Source organism: Solea solea, chromosome 20, assembly GCF_958295425.1.
Source record: "Solea solea chromosome 20, fSolSol10.1, whole genome shotgun sequence".
In the NCBI taxonomy this organism is placed as follows: domain Eukaryota; kingdom Metazoa; phylum Chordata; class Actinopteri; order Pleuronectiformes; family Soleidae; genus Solea; species Solea solea.
Genome location: NC_081153.1, coordinates 1,551,032 through 1,564,612, shown reverse-complemented (window position 1 = coordinate 1,564,612; position 13,581 = coordinate 1,551,032). Strand labels below are relative to the sequence as shown.

The 13,581-nt window shown below is 41.6% G+C and overlaps 1 protein-coding gene across 1 annotated transcript in view; it reads left to right on the top strand.

The window, feature by feature from the left end:
- The window catches only part of LOC131447113 (chloride channel protein 1-like), a 35,251-nt gene extending 22,620 nt beyond the window's left edge, over window positions 1–12,631 (top strand). The window contains exons 20-24 of the mRNA XM_058618588.1: window positions 279–361; window positions 1,867–1,911; window positions 2,643–2,747; window positions 7,628–7,714; window positions 11,414–12,631. Of these exons, the coding sequence (XP_058474571.1) occupies window positions 279–361; window positions 1,867–1,911; window positions 2,643–2,747; window positions 7,628–7,714; window positions 11,414–11,875 (782 nt within the window). The 3' untranslated portion in view covers window positions 11,876–12,631. The remainder of the gene's footprint in view (window positions 1–278; window positions 362–1,866; window positions 1,912–2,642; window positions 2,748–7,627; window positions 7,715–11,413) is intronic.
- Window positions 12,632–13,581: the final 950 nt, after the last annotated feature.

Below are 13,581 nucleotides of genomic sequence, written 5' to 3'. Positions count from 1 at the left end.
ACTGACGCTAACAGTTTGTGATTGTTGGCTCCTCAGCTCTGTTACACTGCAGATTTAAATCCTTCCGGGGACCATGCAGTCACTTTTTATTTATTTTTTGATTAATATTATGACTTCTGTCTCCTCCTGCTTCTGGCTGCAGTGACTCAGCGTTTAGTCCAGATGGTGTCAGGAGCTCGCCACGTTCTCCTTCACAGCTTTACTGCATGAATGACAGTAATCCAGATTAGATGAAGGTGTGTGTTATTTTATTGACGTCTTCTGTGCTTGTGTCACAGATAAAGGTCCTCTGCAGTCTGTGGGGAAGACGCTCAGGAATCTCTTCACCTCTGCAAACAGACAGACAGACGGACAATCCCAGGTGTGTGTGTGTGTGTGTGTGTGTGTGTGTACGTCTGTCTGTCTGTGTGTGTGTGTGTGTGTACGTCTGTCTGTCTGTGTGTGTGTGTGTGTGTGTCATGAGCAGAACAACAGAAATGCAGAGTCATTTTTTGGCAGCACAGAACCAAACACGTCAATATATTTAACCTTGAAAAACATTGCTCTCACAGAATGAATTGTCATATTCACAGAATCAGAATTGGAGAATAAAATCAACAAAAATCACAGTGTATCTTGATTTTCCATAAAAACGATGTTACCACGGCAACGCTGCAAAGTCAAATGTTTGCAAAAATGATCAAAATTGGACAGCAGTTGTTGACAAGTCAACATGAATGCCTCCACAGCGCCCCCTCCAACATTTCAAATTTCCCTGACACATGTTCATCAAGATAAGAGAGAGAAAAGTCTGTTGGACCTAAACCCTACAGGAAGGCAGCCATTTTGGATCAAACTGCCATTTTGAGCCAATGTTGTGGATTTGAGTGAATTCCTCCAAGAGCTTTAATGCTAACAACTTCAAATTCGGTGAGGTCACTCAGGACAAGATGGGGATTGATATTTATCAAATGCTTCACTTAATGTCATACGGTTTCAGCCGCTAGGGGGCATTAGAGTTGCGCCTAATTCTGATGACTCAGCAAAAAGTGTGGAAATCGATGGTCCGATCGCAACCAAACTTGCTATGACTGATGATTAGAGTAGTTGGACCGTGTCTGTGGCACCACACATCAGTAGTTGTTGTTTTTTTCTGTGCTTTGCTCATCGACCTCGTCCTCTAACTCCCCACAGTCACATCTCTCTCTCTCTCTTTCTTTCAGCCTTGTCTCGTATGTAAATGTAGAAAAATGTGGAGGCGGAGTTTATTTTTCAGCTCGGCTCACAGGCAAACCAAAAATAATGAAATAAAAACATGGACAATGAGCTCACAGTTGAGATGCTGCTGCTGATGACTCTGAGTCTCTGTTGTGTTTCTGGATTCAGTCCTGGTTATTTTTTTTCCAGCCATGAATGTCACACACACACACACACACACACAGAGGGAGATTTCCTAATCAAATTCATCCACAACTGGAATCTGGCTGTGAATCAGGTGTGTGTGTTACACACAATTACCACACACACACACACACACACACTTAAGGTCAGTGTGTGCGTGTGTTTTACCTGCTGAAACACACACACACTGACCTTAAGTGTGTGTGTTAATTGTGTGTAATGAATGAATGCAAGTGAGTTAATGCAACAACAACAGCAGCATGTCATTAGAGAAGTCTGCTGTGAAGCAAACACAACAGTTTCTCCTCTTCACACACACATATACGTATATACAGTATACATATACGTATGTATTATGTATATCTATACGTATATATACAATATATACATATGTATTTATGTTAAAAGACCTTTATTTTTATACAAAAACAGGACGTTTAATCAGATAATGAAGATAATGAACGTGTGTCTCATGTCTGTCTGCAGGAGCCCTGTCCTCCTCCACTGTTGGACACAATGACACCAGAAGAGGTAAAGTGATGATGATGATGATAGAAAAAATCTAATAAAATCATAAAAATGGTTGATAAAGTAAACTCTGGAATATAAAAATAATCAGCATAGTTCTTAAGTTTAGAGTGATGATATAAAGTAGAGGTTAACTGATATTTGTTATTCTACGGCCGATAACGTTTTATGTCAATTATATACGTAATTTTCAATAAAAATAATGTTGAAACTAAAATATTATAAAAAAAAGATAAAATAACTTTTGAATAAAAAAAACCATTTTGTGACAAAAACGTGTCATTTATATATATATGTGTATATATATATATATATATATATATATATATATATATATATATATATATATATATAATATTATCGGCCAAAACTCGCAATTATTGCTCCACCTCTAATACAGGGGTCTCAAACACGCGGCCTGTAATGTAATGTAATTTAAGTTACATTTAATTATGAATGAGTTTGTCTGGTGTTTAAATTACAATGATCTACATGTTGTTAATGATTGAGTTTGTTTTGTGAACTGTATTTGGTTCATAAGTGTGTGCACTTTAACATATTGAGGTTAAATTTGAGTTTGAGCTCTCGTTCAAACGCACTTATGAACACTTTAGTCTGTGTAAAATGTCACAGACTGGACCTTTAAATGTTAAAACACAAAGAATCTGCATCAGAATCAGCTTCATTTTAATGCACTTGACCTCCGTGACCTTGTCTCTCATTGGCCATCACAGATCAAAGCGTGGGAAGAGGGTGAGATGGACAAGCCGATGGAGATCGACGAGATACGAGTCGACCCTTCACCTTTCCAGCTGGTGGAGAGGACGTCGTTACACAAGGTACGTGACGGGCAGCGGTCACAGGGGTCACAGAGATCACACGGGTTACAGAGGTCACACGGATCACAGAGGTCACAGATCACACGGATCACAGAGGTCACACGGGTCGCAGAGGTCACACGGGTTACAGAGGTCACACGGGTCACAGATCACACGGATCACAGAGGTCACAAGGATCACAGAGGTCACACAGGTCACAGATCACACGGATCACAGAGGTCACACGGGTCACAGGTCACACGGGCCACAGAGGTCACATGGGTCACAGGTCACAGAGGTCACACTGGTCACATGGGTCACAGACGTCACACGGGTCACCGAGATCACACGGGTCACAGGTCACAGAGATCACACAGGTCACATGGGTCACAGAGGTCACATGGATCACAGAGGTCACATGGATCACAGAGGTCACATGGATCACAGAGGTCACACGGGTCACAGAATCATGTTTTCCTAATCATTAGTTGCAGCCTGATGTATTTAGGATGGCTTTGTTTAGACGTTCACGTCTTTATTTATTTCACAGTAACGTGTGGTCCAGCGAGGACGAGCTCAGGTATTTATTCACTCGACGTTTATGCAGCGACATTTCATTCAGAGAGAATTTGATTTTCTGTCGTCTGTCGCCAGCAGCAGCAGGTTGTTCATGTGTGGGAGTCGTCATCTTTGTCCATTTATTTATGTAACAGTCGATATGAGACACCGCTTCTTTTTTAAACACTGAAATATGCAGTGTTATATAAAATGAAGTCACAGTTCATTTATATTCAGTGAAAACTGTGAGAGCAAACTTTATTTATACAAGTTTGAGTTAACAAAACTCTACATTTAAACTAAGACTTCACGCAGTCATGATATAACTCTTCCTTATCTTGCAACCTATAACAAAGTCGTTTGTAGGAAGCAACCTTGGCCATCTCATCAAACCATTCCTTCACCAATATAACTTCTTTCAACACTATCCTCCATCCAGTAATAAGTACTGTTCTACACCATACTATCTGATGGACAGTTAGTCCACTTCCCTTCGGTAACACACCTAATAGACAAAGCAGCGGTTGTTGTACCAGAGTAGAGGACATCACAGTGTTAACGAAGGAGATAATCTTACACCAGAGTAAGTTTATCCTGGGGCATGAATATGAACATATGAACAAAAGTACCACAAGAAGCGTCACATCTCCAACACAAGTCTGAATGACTTGTGTTGAAAGTCTTAACCGTGCCATTTTACATGGAGTCCAATAAGTTCTATTGATAATTTTATAGCTAATCAAACGGGTCTGCATTTCCCTCAATACTTTAAACCATGATCCAATAATCTGCGCCCACGTTTCACCAGATAACTCCTCCCCATTATCCCTCTCCCAGCATCTCTTAAGGCCTTTATAACTGGGTGACTGTGACCCCCTCAGGAGGTTATAAAAGCATGATGTCTTCCTTTTGAAGGGCCCCTCCTCTTCCAGTCTGGTTTGTATTTCAGTTCTAAATGTAAGCTGTCATTTTTTAAGGCGTGACAAGATACAACTCCGTAACTGAAGATATTTCCAGAAATCCTTGTTTGAGATAGAAAGAAACTGGTCTCTATCAAATAAATCCCCAATACAAACAATTCCTAACTTAACCCAACCAGCCCACGAAAACGTTTTTTTACCTATCCTGAGGCTTTTATTGTGCCACAGAGATGTTGTGTCTGTAAAATAAGAATTTAAGCCCATGATTTTATGCGTGGTTTGCCATGTCTCTTGTGAGAAGGTGAGGATTGGGTTATCAGAGGGGATCACACCGCTAGTTTGAGTAATAAAGGCCTGGGTTGGGTAGGGCTATGTGAGTTCCTTCTCTATAGATACCCACACAGGCGCTTGTTCAGCTGTCATGTATAATTTCGACAATTGTTTGAGACAGAAAGCATAATGATACCAGGCTATGTGGGGGAGGCCAAGTCCTCCATCCTCAATAGCGGCATACAGTTTTGGCTGATTTATATATGTTTTTTTGCCCGCCCATAAAAAGCTAAACACAGCCTCATTACATTTCAATAATGCATTGTGTGGCATGCTTAACGGTCGCATATTACTTATGTAATTCATTTTGGGAACTATTATCATCTTTAAAATATTAATTTTACCTAGAAGAACAGTCCCAATTTTGTCCAATTTTGTAATATAAGCTCTATTTTATGAATTAGAGGGAGAAGATTGATTGTCATAATATTATCCAGCCGTGGAGTGATCTTTATACCCAGATACGTCAGGCCAGATGGTTGCCATGAAAACTGCCATCCCTGCCTGATGCTAGGTGGACAGACTCTCGATCGGGGCATCGCTTCAGACCTTGACCGGTTTATTTTATAACCAGAAACACCTGAAAATGAGTCGATCAGACTGAGGATGTGAGGTATAGTTGCTGATGGGCGCCTGCACAGTAACAAAATATCGTCCACGTACAGAAGCAGTTTGTGCTCCTTGCGGCCAGTCTTAATACCCATTATATTATTATTTTGCCTAATAGCAATTGCTAACGGTTCGAGAACCAGAGCAAATATTAAGGGGGACAGGGGGCAAACCTGCCTTGTCCCTCTATGAAGCTGGAAAGGGGGAGACCTCCTGACATTTGTTACTACAGATGCCTTGGGATCGTAACATAATAATCTAACCCAGATAATAAAAGAAGAACCAATACCAAATGTTTCTAATGACTGATAAAGGAACGCCCACTCCACCCTGTCAAATGCTTTTTCAGCATCCAGCGAAAAAGCTCCTGTTATGTCTGTTTCATTTCCAGCTTTCCACATGAGGTGAAGCAACCTGCGTAAATGATCAGATGACATCTATTCTTAATGAAACCGACCTGGTCCGGGTGAATGAGTTTTGGTAAAAAAAAACTCCAATCTAGATGCTAAAATCTTGGCGAGCAACTTAGCATCAGCATTAATCAGTGATACAGGGCGGTAGTGACCGCATTGCTGTGGGTCTCTGTCTTTTTTATGTATTAAAGTTATTATAGCCGTCTGCATACTATCCGGAAGAGAACCTTTCTCTAAGACGTCCTTATAAACTCTATGGAGTTTTGGGGCAAGAATATCTGAAAAAACTTTATAAAATTTGTCTGGGAGGCCATCTTCACCTGGAGATGTCCCACCCTGCAGGTCCTGCATAGCCTTTTTAACCTCTTCCAATGTGATGTCTGCTCCAATTCGGTCCTGTTCCTCCTGTGATAGACAGGAGGAAATTTACAGTGGATAAAAAAGAGCTAATATCCTGAGTATTAAGGTTGTCTGATTTATAAAGACTTTGATAAAATGTGGCAAATATAGCATTTATGTCCATGTCGTCTGTTTTCAGGTCACCATCATCATTCTGCACCCCAGATATAATTGATTGAGCATACTGCTGCTTTGCTCTCTGTGCAAGGAATCTCCCTGTTCTCTCCCCTTGTTCATAATATTTTTGTTTAGTTCTGAATAATGTATATTTGACTTTCCTCTGTAATATAGAGTTGTATTCCACTTTTAATTTGTTTAGTTCAAGAAGAATGGCGTGGTCAGATTGAGTGGAGTGCACATTTTCCATTTTTTTAATGTCCACCTCCAGTTCCTGGAGACGTTGAACCGATCTCTTCTTCAAATATGAACAATGCTGAATGAGTCGACCTCTAATCACAGCCTTAAAAGCATCCCACTCCACGGCTGGATTTGACACTGAGTCTTCATTATTCAACCATTAATCCAGTATCTCGCTTTTAATAAATTCTACTGAATTCTCATCTCTGAGCGGGGATGAGTTAAATCGCCACCTAGTGGACCGACACTTTGGTAACTGGCCTAAACGTAGCGCCATCCCCACCGGTGCATGATCGGATATTGAGGTAGTAACTATTGTTGTTTGTTCAGTGATAGAAAGCAATGATTTTGAAATCAGAAAATAATCTATTCTTGACGAAGAAATATGTGGATGAGAATTCGCATTTTCACCAGACCTGATCTCCGTGCCAAGTTTCAAGAGTTCTTATGCTCGTTCACTTCCTCAAATATGACCACAAAGACACGGCTAGAAGAATAATCTGAAGGAATAACAATAGGCTCCTCCCATGAACTCATGCCAGGAGCCCCTTCAGCCTCTGACATTCGTGGCTCGGCCCCTAATTATTTTTTATGTGAAGTGTAAGTATCGCTTCCAAATATCTGGTGTGTGCAGACATGGGTCCAGTTAACCTTTAACCTTTACATGTGTTTGGACTGTGGGAGGAAACCAGCGCACACACAGGGAGAACATTTAAAAACTATGGACCATGGTGATCTGTCCAATGTGTGACTCCGCCTTTTCTCCTGTGTCAGCTGAGATTGACCCCCACGTGACCCTTGTGTGCAGGATGAAGAGGTAGAAGATGGATGAATACTGGAAAAGCAGAGAAATAGACCTCAGCACTGTGATTCCTAAACTGAAACATGGAAAAGGAGCAGAAAGAAGTCACTCACTGAACATTTTTGTGACGATTCTACAGCCATAAAATCACAATAAATCAGCAGAGAGTTCAAAACCTCTCACAGGATTTGCAAATATTTGCTGATTGTCGTAAAAACACCCTGAAGCGTCTGCTTATTTAATCTGTTCTTGTGATAATATGTATAACTTTCTGCTTATTCATGTAAAAAAACAACAACAATGACTTACACACACACACACACACTGTAAACTGCGTCTTCAGGACTTTTTCTTCTGCCTCTGATGCTGACGCGGGGGCTCTGGAAACCGTCTTTAAGTCGCAGACGGCTGCTGCAGGGAGGAGGAGGAGGAGGAGGAGGAGGAGGGTGTTTGAGGAGCGTGGGTGAGGAGCGCTTGTTTGTGGTAATTTGACGCGTGACCTTCTCTCTGCAGACTCACACTCTCTTCTCTCTGCTGGGCCTCAGTCACGCGTACGTGACCAGCATCGGTAAACTGGTGGGCGTGGTGGCGCTGAAGGAGGTAAGAACCAGGATCCAGTCAAGGTCGTCCAAGACCACAACACTAACTAACAAGTGCATTTAATGACGTTAATATTGATCCACAACATTTTAATCCTGATTTATTTACACTCTCAAAAACCTGTTGCATCATCAGGACTGAGTTTATGCTTTATTTCTCTTTCAGGGATGGATATCATAGTTTATCTGACTTTATCTGACAAATATATAAATGGCATTAATTGACTGTCAACCATGACGTACATTAAGGAGAAGTTCAAACACATCTTCCTCTTCTTCTTCCTCCTCTTCTTCTTCTTCATGTGGTGTGTGGTTGTGAGAAGAGAGTAGCAAGGAGAGCTAAAAACTCATATGTATATACACACTGCCTTGAAAAAGTATTCATACCCCTTGAACTTTTTCACATTTTGCCACCTTACAACCACAAACTTAAATGTTTTTTATTGAGATTTTATGTGATCGATCAACACAAAGTAGCACATAATTGTGAAGTGGAACGGAAATGATACATAGTTTTCAAAATTTTAAGCAAATAAAAATCGGAAAAATGTGTATTCAGCCCCCCTGCATCAATACTTTGTAGAGCCACCTTTCGCTGCACTTACAGCTGCAAGTCTTTTGGGGTATGTCTCTACCAGCTTTGCGCACCTAGACACTGAAATGTTTGCCCATTCTTCTTTGCAAAGTAGCTCAAGCTCAGCCAGATTGGATGGAGAGCGTTTGTGAACAGCAATTCTCAAGTCCTGCCACAGATGCTCAATGGGATTTAGGTCTGGACTTTGACTGGGCCATTCTAACACATGAATATTCTTTGATCTAAACCATTCCATTGTAGCTCTGGCTTTATGTTTCGGGTCATTGTCTTGCTGGAAGATGAATCTCCTTCCCAGTCTCAAGTCTTTTGCAGCCTCCAACAGGTTTTCTTCCAGGATTGCCCTGTATTTCGCTCCATCCATTTTCCCATCAACTCTGACCAGCTTCCCTGTCCCTGCTGAAGAAAAGCATCCCCACAGCATGATGTTGCCACCTCCATGGCCACACATAGCGCTTTGCATTTTGGCCAAAAAGTAACATTTTGGTCTCATCTGACCAAAGCACCTTCCACATTTTTGCGGTGTCCCACTCGGCCACTCTTCCATAAAGGCCAGATTTGTGGAGTGCACGACTTATAGTTGTCCTGTGGACAGATTTTCCCACCTGAGTTGTGGATTTCTGCAGCTCCTCCAGAGTGACCATGGGTCTCTTGGCTGCTGCTTGGATGTCTTGGTAGGTTTGCAGTTGTGCCATACTTTTTCCATTTTTGGATGATGGATTGAACAGTCGTCCTTGAGATGTTTCAAAGCTTGGGATATTTTTTTATAACCTCACAATGCTGTAAACTTCTCCACAACTTTATCCCTGATCTGTCTGGTGAGTTCCTTGTTCTTCATGATGCTGTTGTTCACTAGTGTTCTCTAACAAACCACTGAGGCCTTCACAGAACAGGTATATTTATACTATTTATACTATGAGTACACACAGGTGGAGTCAATTTACTAATTAGGTGACTTTTGAAGGCAATTGATTGTACTGGATTGTATTTAGGGGTATCTGAGTACAAGGGGCTGAATACAAATGCACACCACACTTTTCAGATTTATATATGTTTAACATTTTGAAAACCATATATCATTTTCGTTCCACTTCACAATTATGTGCTACTTTTTGTTGGCCCTTCATATAAAATCTCAACTAAATACATTCAAGTTTGTGATTGTAAGGTCACAAAATGTGAAAAAGTTCAAGGGGTATGAATACTTCAAGGCACTGTGTGTATATATATATATATATATATATATATATATATATATATATATGTATATGAATGTATGCTCTGGAAGCATGAAGTGTTTTGAGTGTGGAGATGTTGGACATAAGTGTAAACTCCGCCTGCAGTGGCCGCGTCAACTGTGGCGCCTGCAGTCCCCGCCGTCTCCACGGCTAAGGTGTGTGCCGCGCCTGAGGTGCCTGAGCCAGAGAGAGGTTTAATTTCTTTATCTTTAAATGTAAATGTAAAAGTGTCTGTTTTAAGAGGTTGTGAAGGGGAGAATCCTCACAGTTAAAGCTGAGATTCAAGGATTTTGTTTTATTTTTATTAACGTCTACGTTCCAAACCAAGGCCCAGAGCGCTCAGTTGTTTTTAACATCTTAAAAAATCGCCTACGTCTGTGTGGACAGAGACAGTGTGTTGTCATGGGGGGCGACTAGAACTGCTGCACAGATCATCTAGACAGGACTGGTCAAGAGCTGCACCCTCAGTCAGCTTCTACTTTAAAACAGCTGCTAGCTGATAGCTAGAGGCCGACTTAGTAGATGTATGGAGGATGAAGCAGCCGTCAGTTAGACAATACATCTGGGTAAGAGTTGTAGGAGGTGTGGTCAGTGCAGCCAGGTTGGATAGGGTTTACCTGTCATCTGATTTTATTAATAGAGCTGCCACATGCTACACCCTCCCAGTAGGTTTTACTGATCACCATGTCCTCTGCATGGAGTTTGTTTTATCAGCCAATGACAACGTCAAATCCTTTTGGCATTTTAATGTTAAACTTTTATCTGACTGTGTTTTTAGTCAAATTTGTTCTGTGCATACTGAAGGTCAAGGAAAGAGTTTTTCCCCTCGAGTCAGAGGGGGGAGGTTGGGAAAGGCCAATTTTTTCGCTGACTTGTTTAATAAAGAGAACTGTGATCTGGATTCTGTTACAGAGCTAACCCAAGATCTTCCGCAACTGAGTCCAGAAGATTGCTGTAGCTCAGACATCAGTCTGGATGTCCCAAATGGCCACTGGGATCGACGGACTACCTCTTGACTTTTTAAAACATTTCTGGACAGAGTTGGGACCTGACCTGTTGGATGTTTTTAAAGAATCTTTTAGTAAAGGTACTTTACCAGCTTTCTGCAGGCGAGCAGTGATCTCCCTCTTGCCGAAGAAAGGAGATCCCACATCCGTAAAAAATTGAACGCTGTGGTTTCATGTCCTCGTTTGGCAGACATGTTTAAGTTTTTGCACAGGTGGGTAGAGGCTCTGGGAGAGGTGTTTTCTGCTTCCATTTTTGTTTTTGGGTTGAGGTACACTGTTAAAAAAAGACGGACAATGGTTCTTATCAATTTCTTGTTGGCATCTGCTAAGCTTGCAATCTAGAAGAGCCGCAGGAACCAGGTGTCAGGTGTGGGCTGGACAGAGCCGGTGCCCTGGTCTCAGACAGGCACAGGATAGAGGACTGACCTGTAACCTGGGAGCTTTTTAAGAAGTGTGGGGCATTGAACAGGTCCTGTGTTCAGTAGTGGAGGATGGGTCAATGCAGCATCATTTTTAGTTGTGTGTGTGTGTGTGAGTGAGAGTGAGTTGATTGAGTATTGACTATTATTAGTGAATTGTTGGTTTGAAAATAGAAAATAGTTTTCCTAAATTTTCTTAAAGTCAGTTTTCTTCTTCCTCCTCTTCTTCTTCTTCTTCCTCCTTCTTCCTCTTCTTCCTCCTCTTCTTCTTCCTCCTCTTCACATCCATGATGTTGCATAACTCTTCTGTCGTTTTAAAACATCTACTGATTCTGTCAAATTCATCACTTTTTTACATTTTTCTTTCTTTCTCTTGTGGCTCTCCACCCCTGTCCTTTTATCTTCCTCCTCCTCCTCCTCCTCCTCCTCCTCCTCCTTCTCCAGCTCCAGAAGGCCATCGAAGGCTCCACGCGCTCCGGCGTGCGCCTCCGCCCGCCTCTCGCCAGCTTTCGTGACATCAGTAAACACAAGTCTGTCTCTCAGCCTCCGACCTCCTCCCCCACCACCTGTCCTCCTTCCCCTACCATCTCTGCATGCCCTCCCTCAGCTCCCACTGCTCCCCACTCCTCCTCCTCCTCTTCCTCCTCATCACCTCACCACCACCACCTCCACCTCTCTCAGCAAAATGAGACGGAGGTGTGGGTAGGCAAGGAGGTGGAGGAGGAGAGGAGCAGTGATGGTGGCGGCGTCTGCACCTGCGGCTCACACAGCAGGAGCTGCAGCTCCAACAGTAACCTCACCCTCCCTCCCTCCTCCACTCCTCCCCCAGTGCCTCCCTCCTCCCTCAGGCACCTACAGGGACTCCTGCAGGGGGACGAAGACAGCGATGACGAGCCCATGGTTTAGTTTAGTCCACATTTTTTTTATAATGATATTTTGTTACAGTTTCTGTTTTGACTTTGTTTCTCTGGTCTTTTGAAGTCTTTTACCTGTTTCATGTCTGGTTTCTCAGACCTCTGCTCTGTTTCTGTGCATCTTTACTTCACTTTCTTTCTTTCTTTGAACACATGTAGGTGTAGCAGGAACCAGGTTCTATGCTAGTGGAAACACAAAATAACTGCCGTGCCGGGCCGAGGCGAGCCGGTGGAAACGCGGCATAGCGACTGGTTACAGCAGATTTACTGGTACAGACGACTGAAAGACTGAGGAATCACATTTATTAACGACTGACGACACGATTCATCAAAGCAACAGAACACACACTCGATCTGTCTGTGTCCACTCAGGAAAGTCAAATGTGGCAGGAAGCGGCTGTCGTTTCCACAGCAACAAAGAAATGCTTGTTACCTCTGTTTCAAACACGGTGACTTACATCCACCGCGTCCGGTGTGAACACAGCATAACAATCACCTGTTCAATAACTGCAGTGCCTGACAGGAACTGCAGGGGGCAGTACGCCCATTTCTTCAGAGGGAATAATATTTAGCTGTAACATCTTTAGTAAATGACACACTGTACCTTTAAGGTGATTGTGACACATCCAAGATCTCGTCCAAACTGTGGACATGATCTCGTCACCGTGGACGTGAGAACCGACGCCAGCCAGTAATAAACATGACACGGGTGACGTTAACAAACACAGATAATCCCGTGGGAATATTCAGATGTAAACCTTCTTAAAGTTTCTTTGTGACTTTCTTTAAGTGTTATTTAAATAATAATAAGACCTTCACCACTCTACTTAATCTCAGGTGCTGTTTAAAGTCTTTAAAACTGCAGATTAAACGGGAAGCTTTTTTTCTTCTTTTCTTTGCATTATGATGTCTGTTTCTTAAAGTTTGTTTTTATTTATTTAATCTTTTAGTCGACACAAATGTTGCAGCAAAATCTGTATAAACCTGAAGACTGTAGGAAAATAAAGTTTTATTTAGTCAAAAGTTGATTTGAACTTTGTTTACGTAAATATGAGTTCAGCGTGTTTGGATAAACTCGAGACAGAGAAGAACTCAAATTAAGATTAAAACTACGTCTCTCTCTGTTGCAGGTTTATCTCATGGGGATTACCAAAACATCTACAGTATGTCTCCAGATTAGATCAGATTAATCCAACGCAAAGATGTAAAGTGTAAAGGTTTGTGTCACCCAAGGTTATCCCGAATTTCCTTGGGGTGACAAGAATATCTAATCTACTCATGTGATTAGATTAGATTACATTTATGCAAAAAGATTGAAATATTCTCACTCAAAAAAACTTCTACTCCAGTCTTCTATAAAATTAGACTAGATTAGATTAATCGAACACAAAGACCTGAAGTTCAAACTCTGAGTTAAAATTAGATTAGACTAGATTAGAAGAATCTAAAGCAAAGATATAAAGTTCAAACATGAAAACTTTAAAGAATGATCGAAGATCTGTGTCACCCAGAGTAATCCCATCTATGTATGGGATTAGACTAGAATTTTGTGTTGGATTATTTTTTATCTAATCCAACACAAAAATATCCTCACTCAAAAATGCTTCAAAGTAAATTAAGATCACATCTACTCCAGTCTTCTGTGAGATTAGACCAGGTAAGATTTATCCAACATAAAGACATGAGGTTCAAACTCTG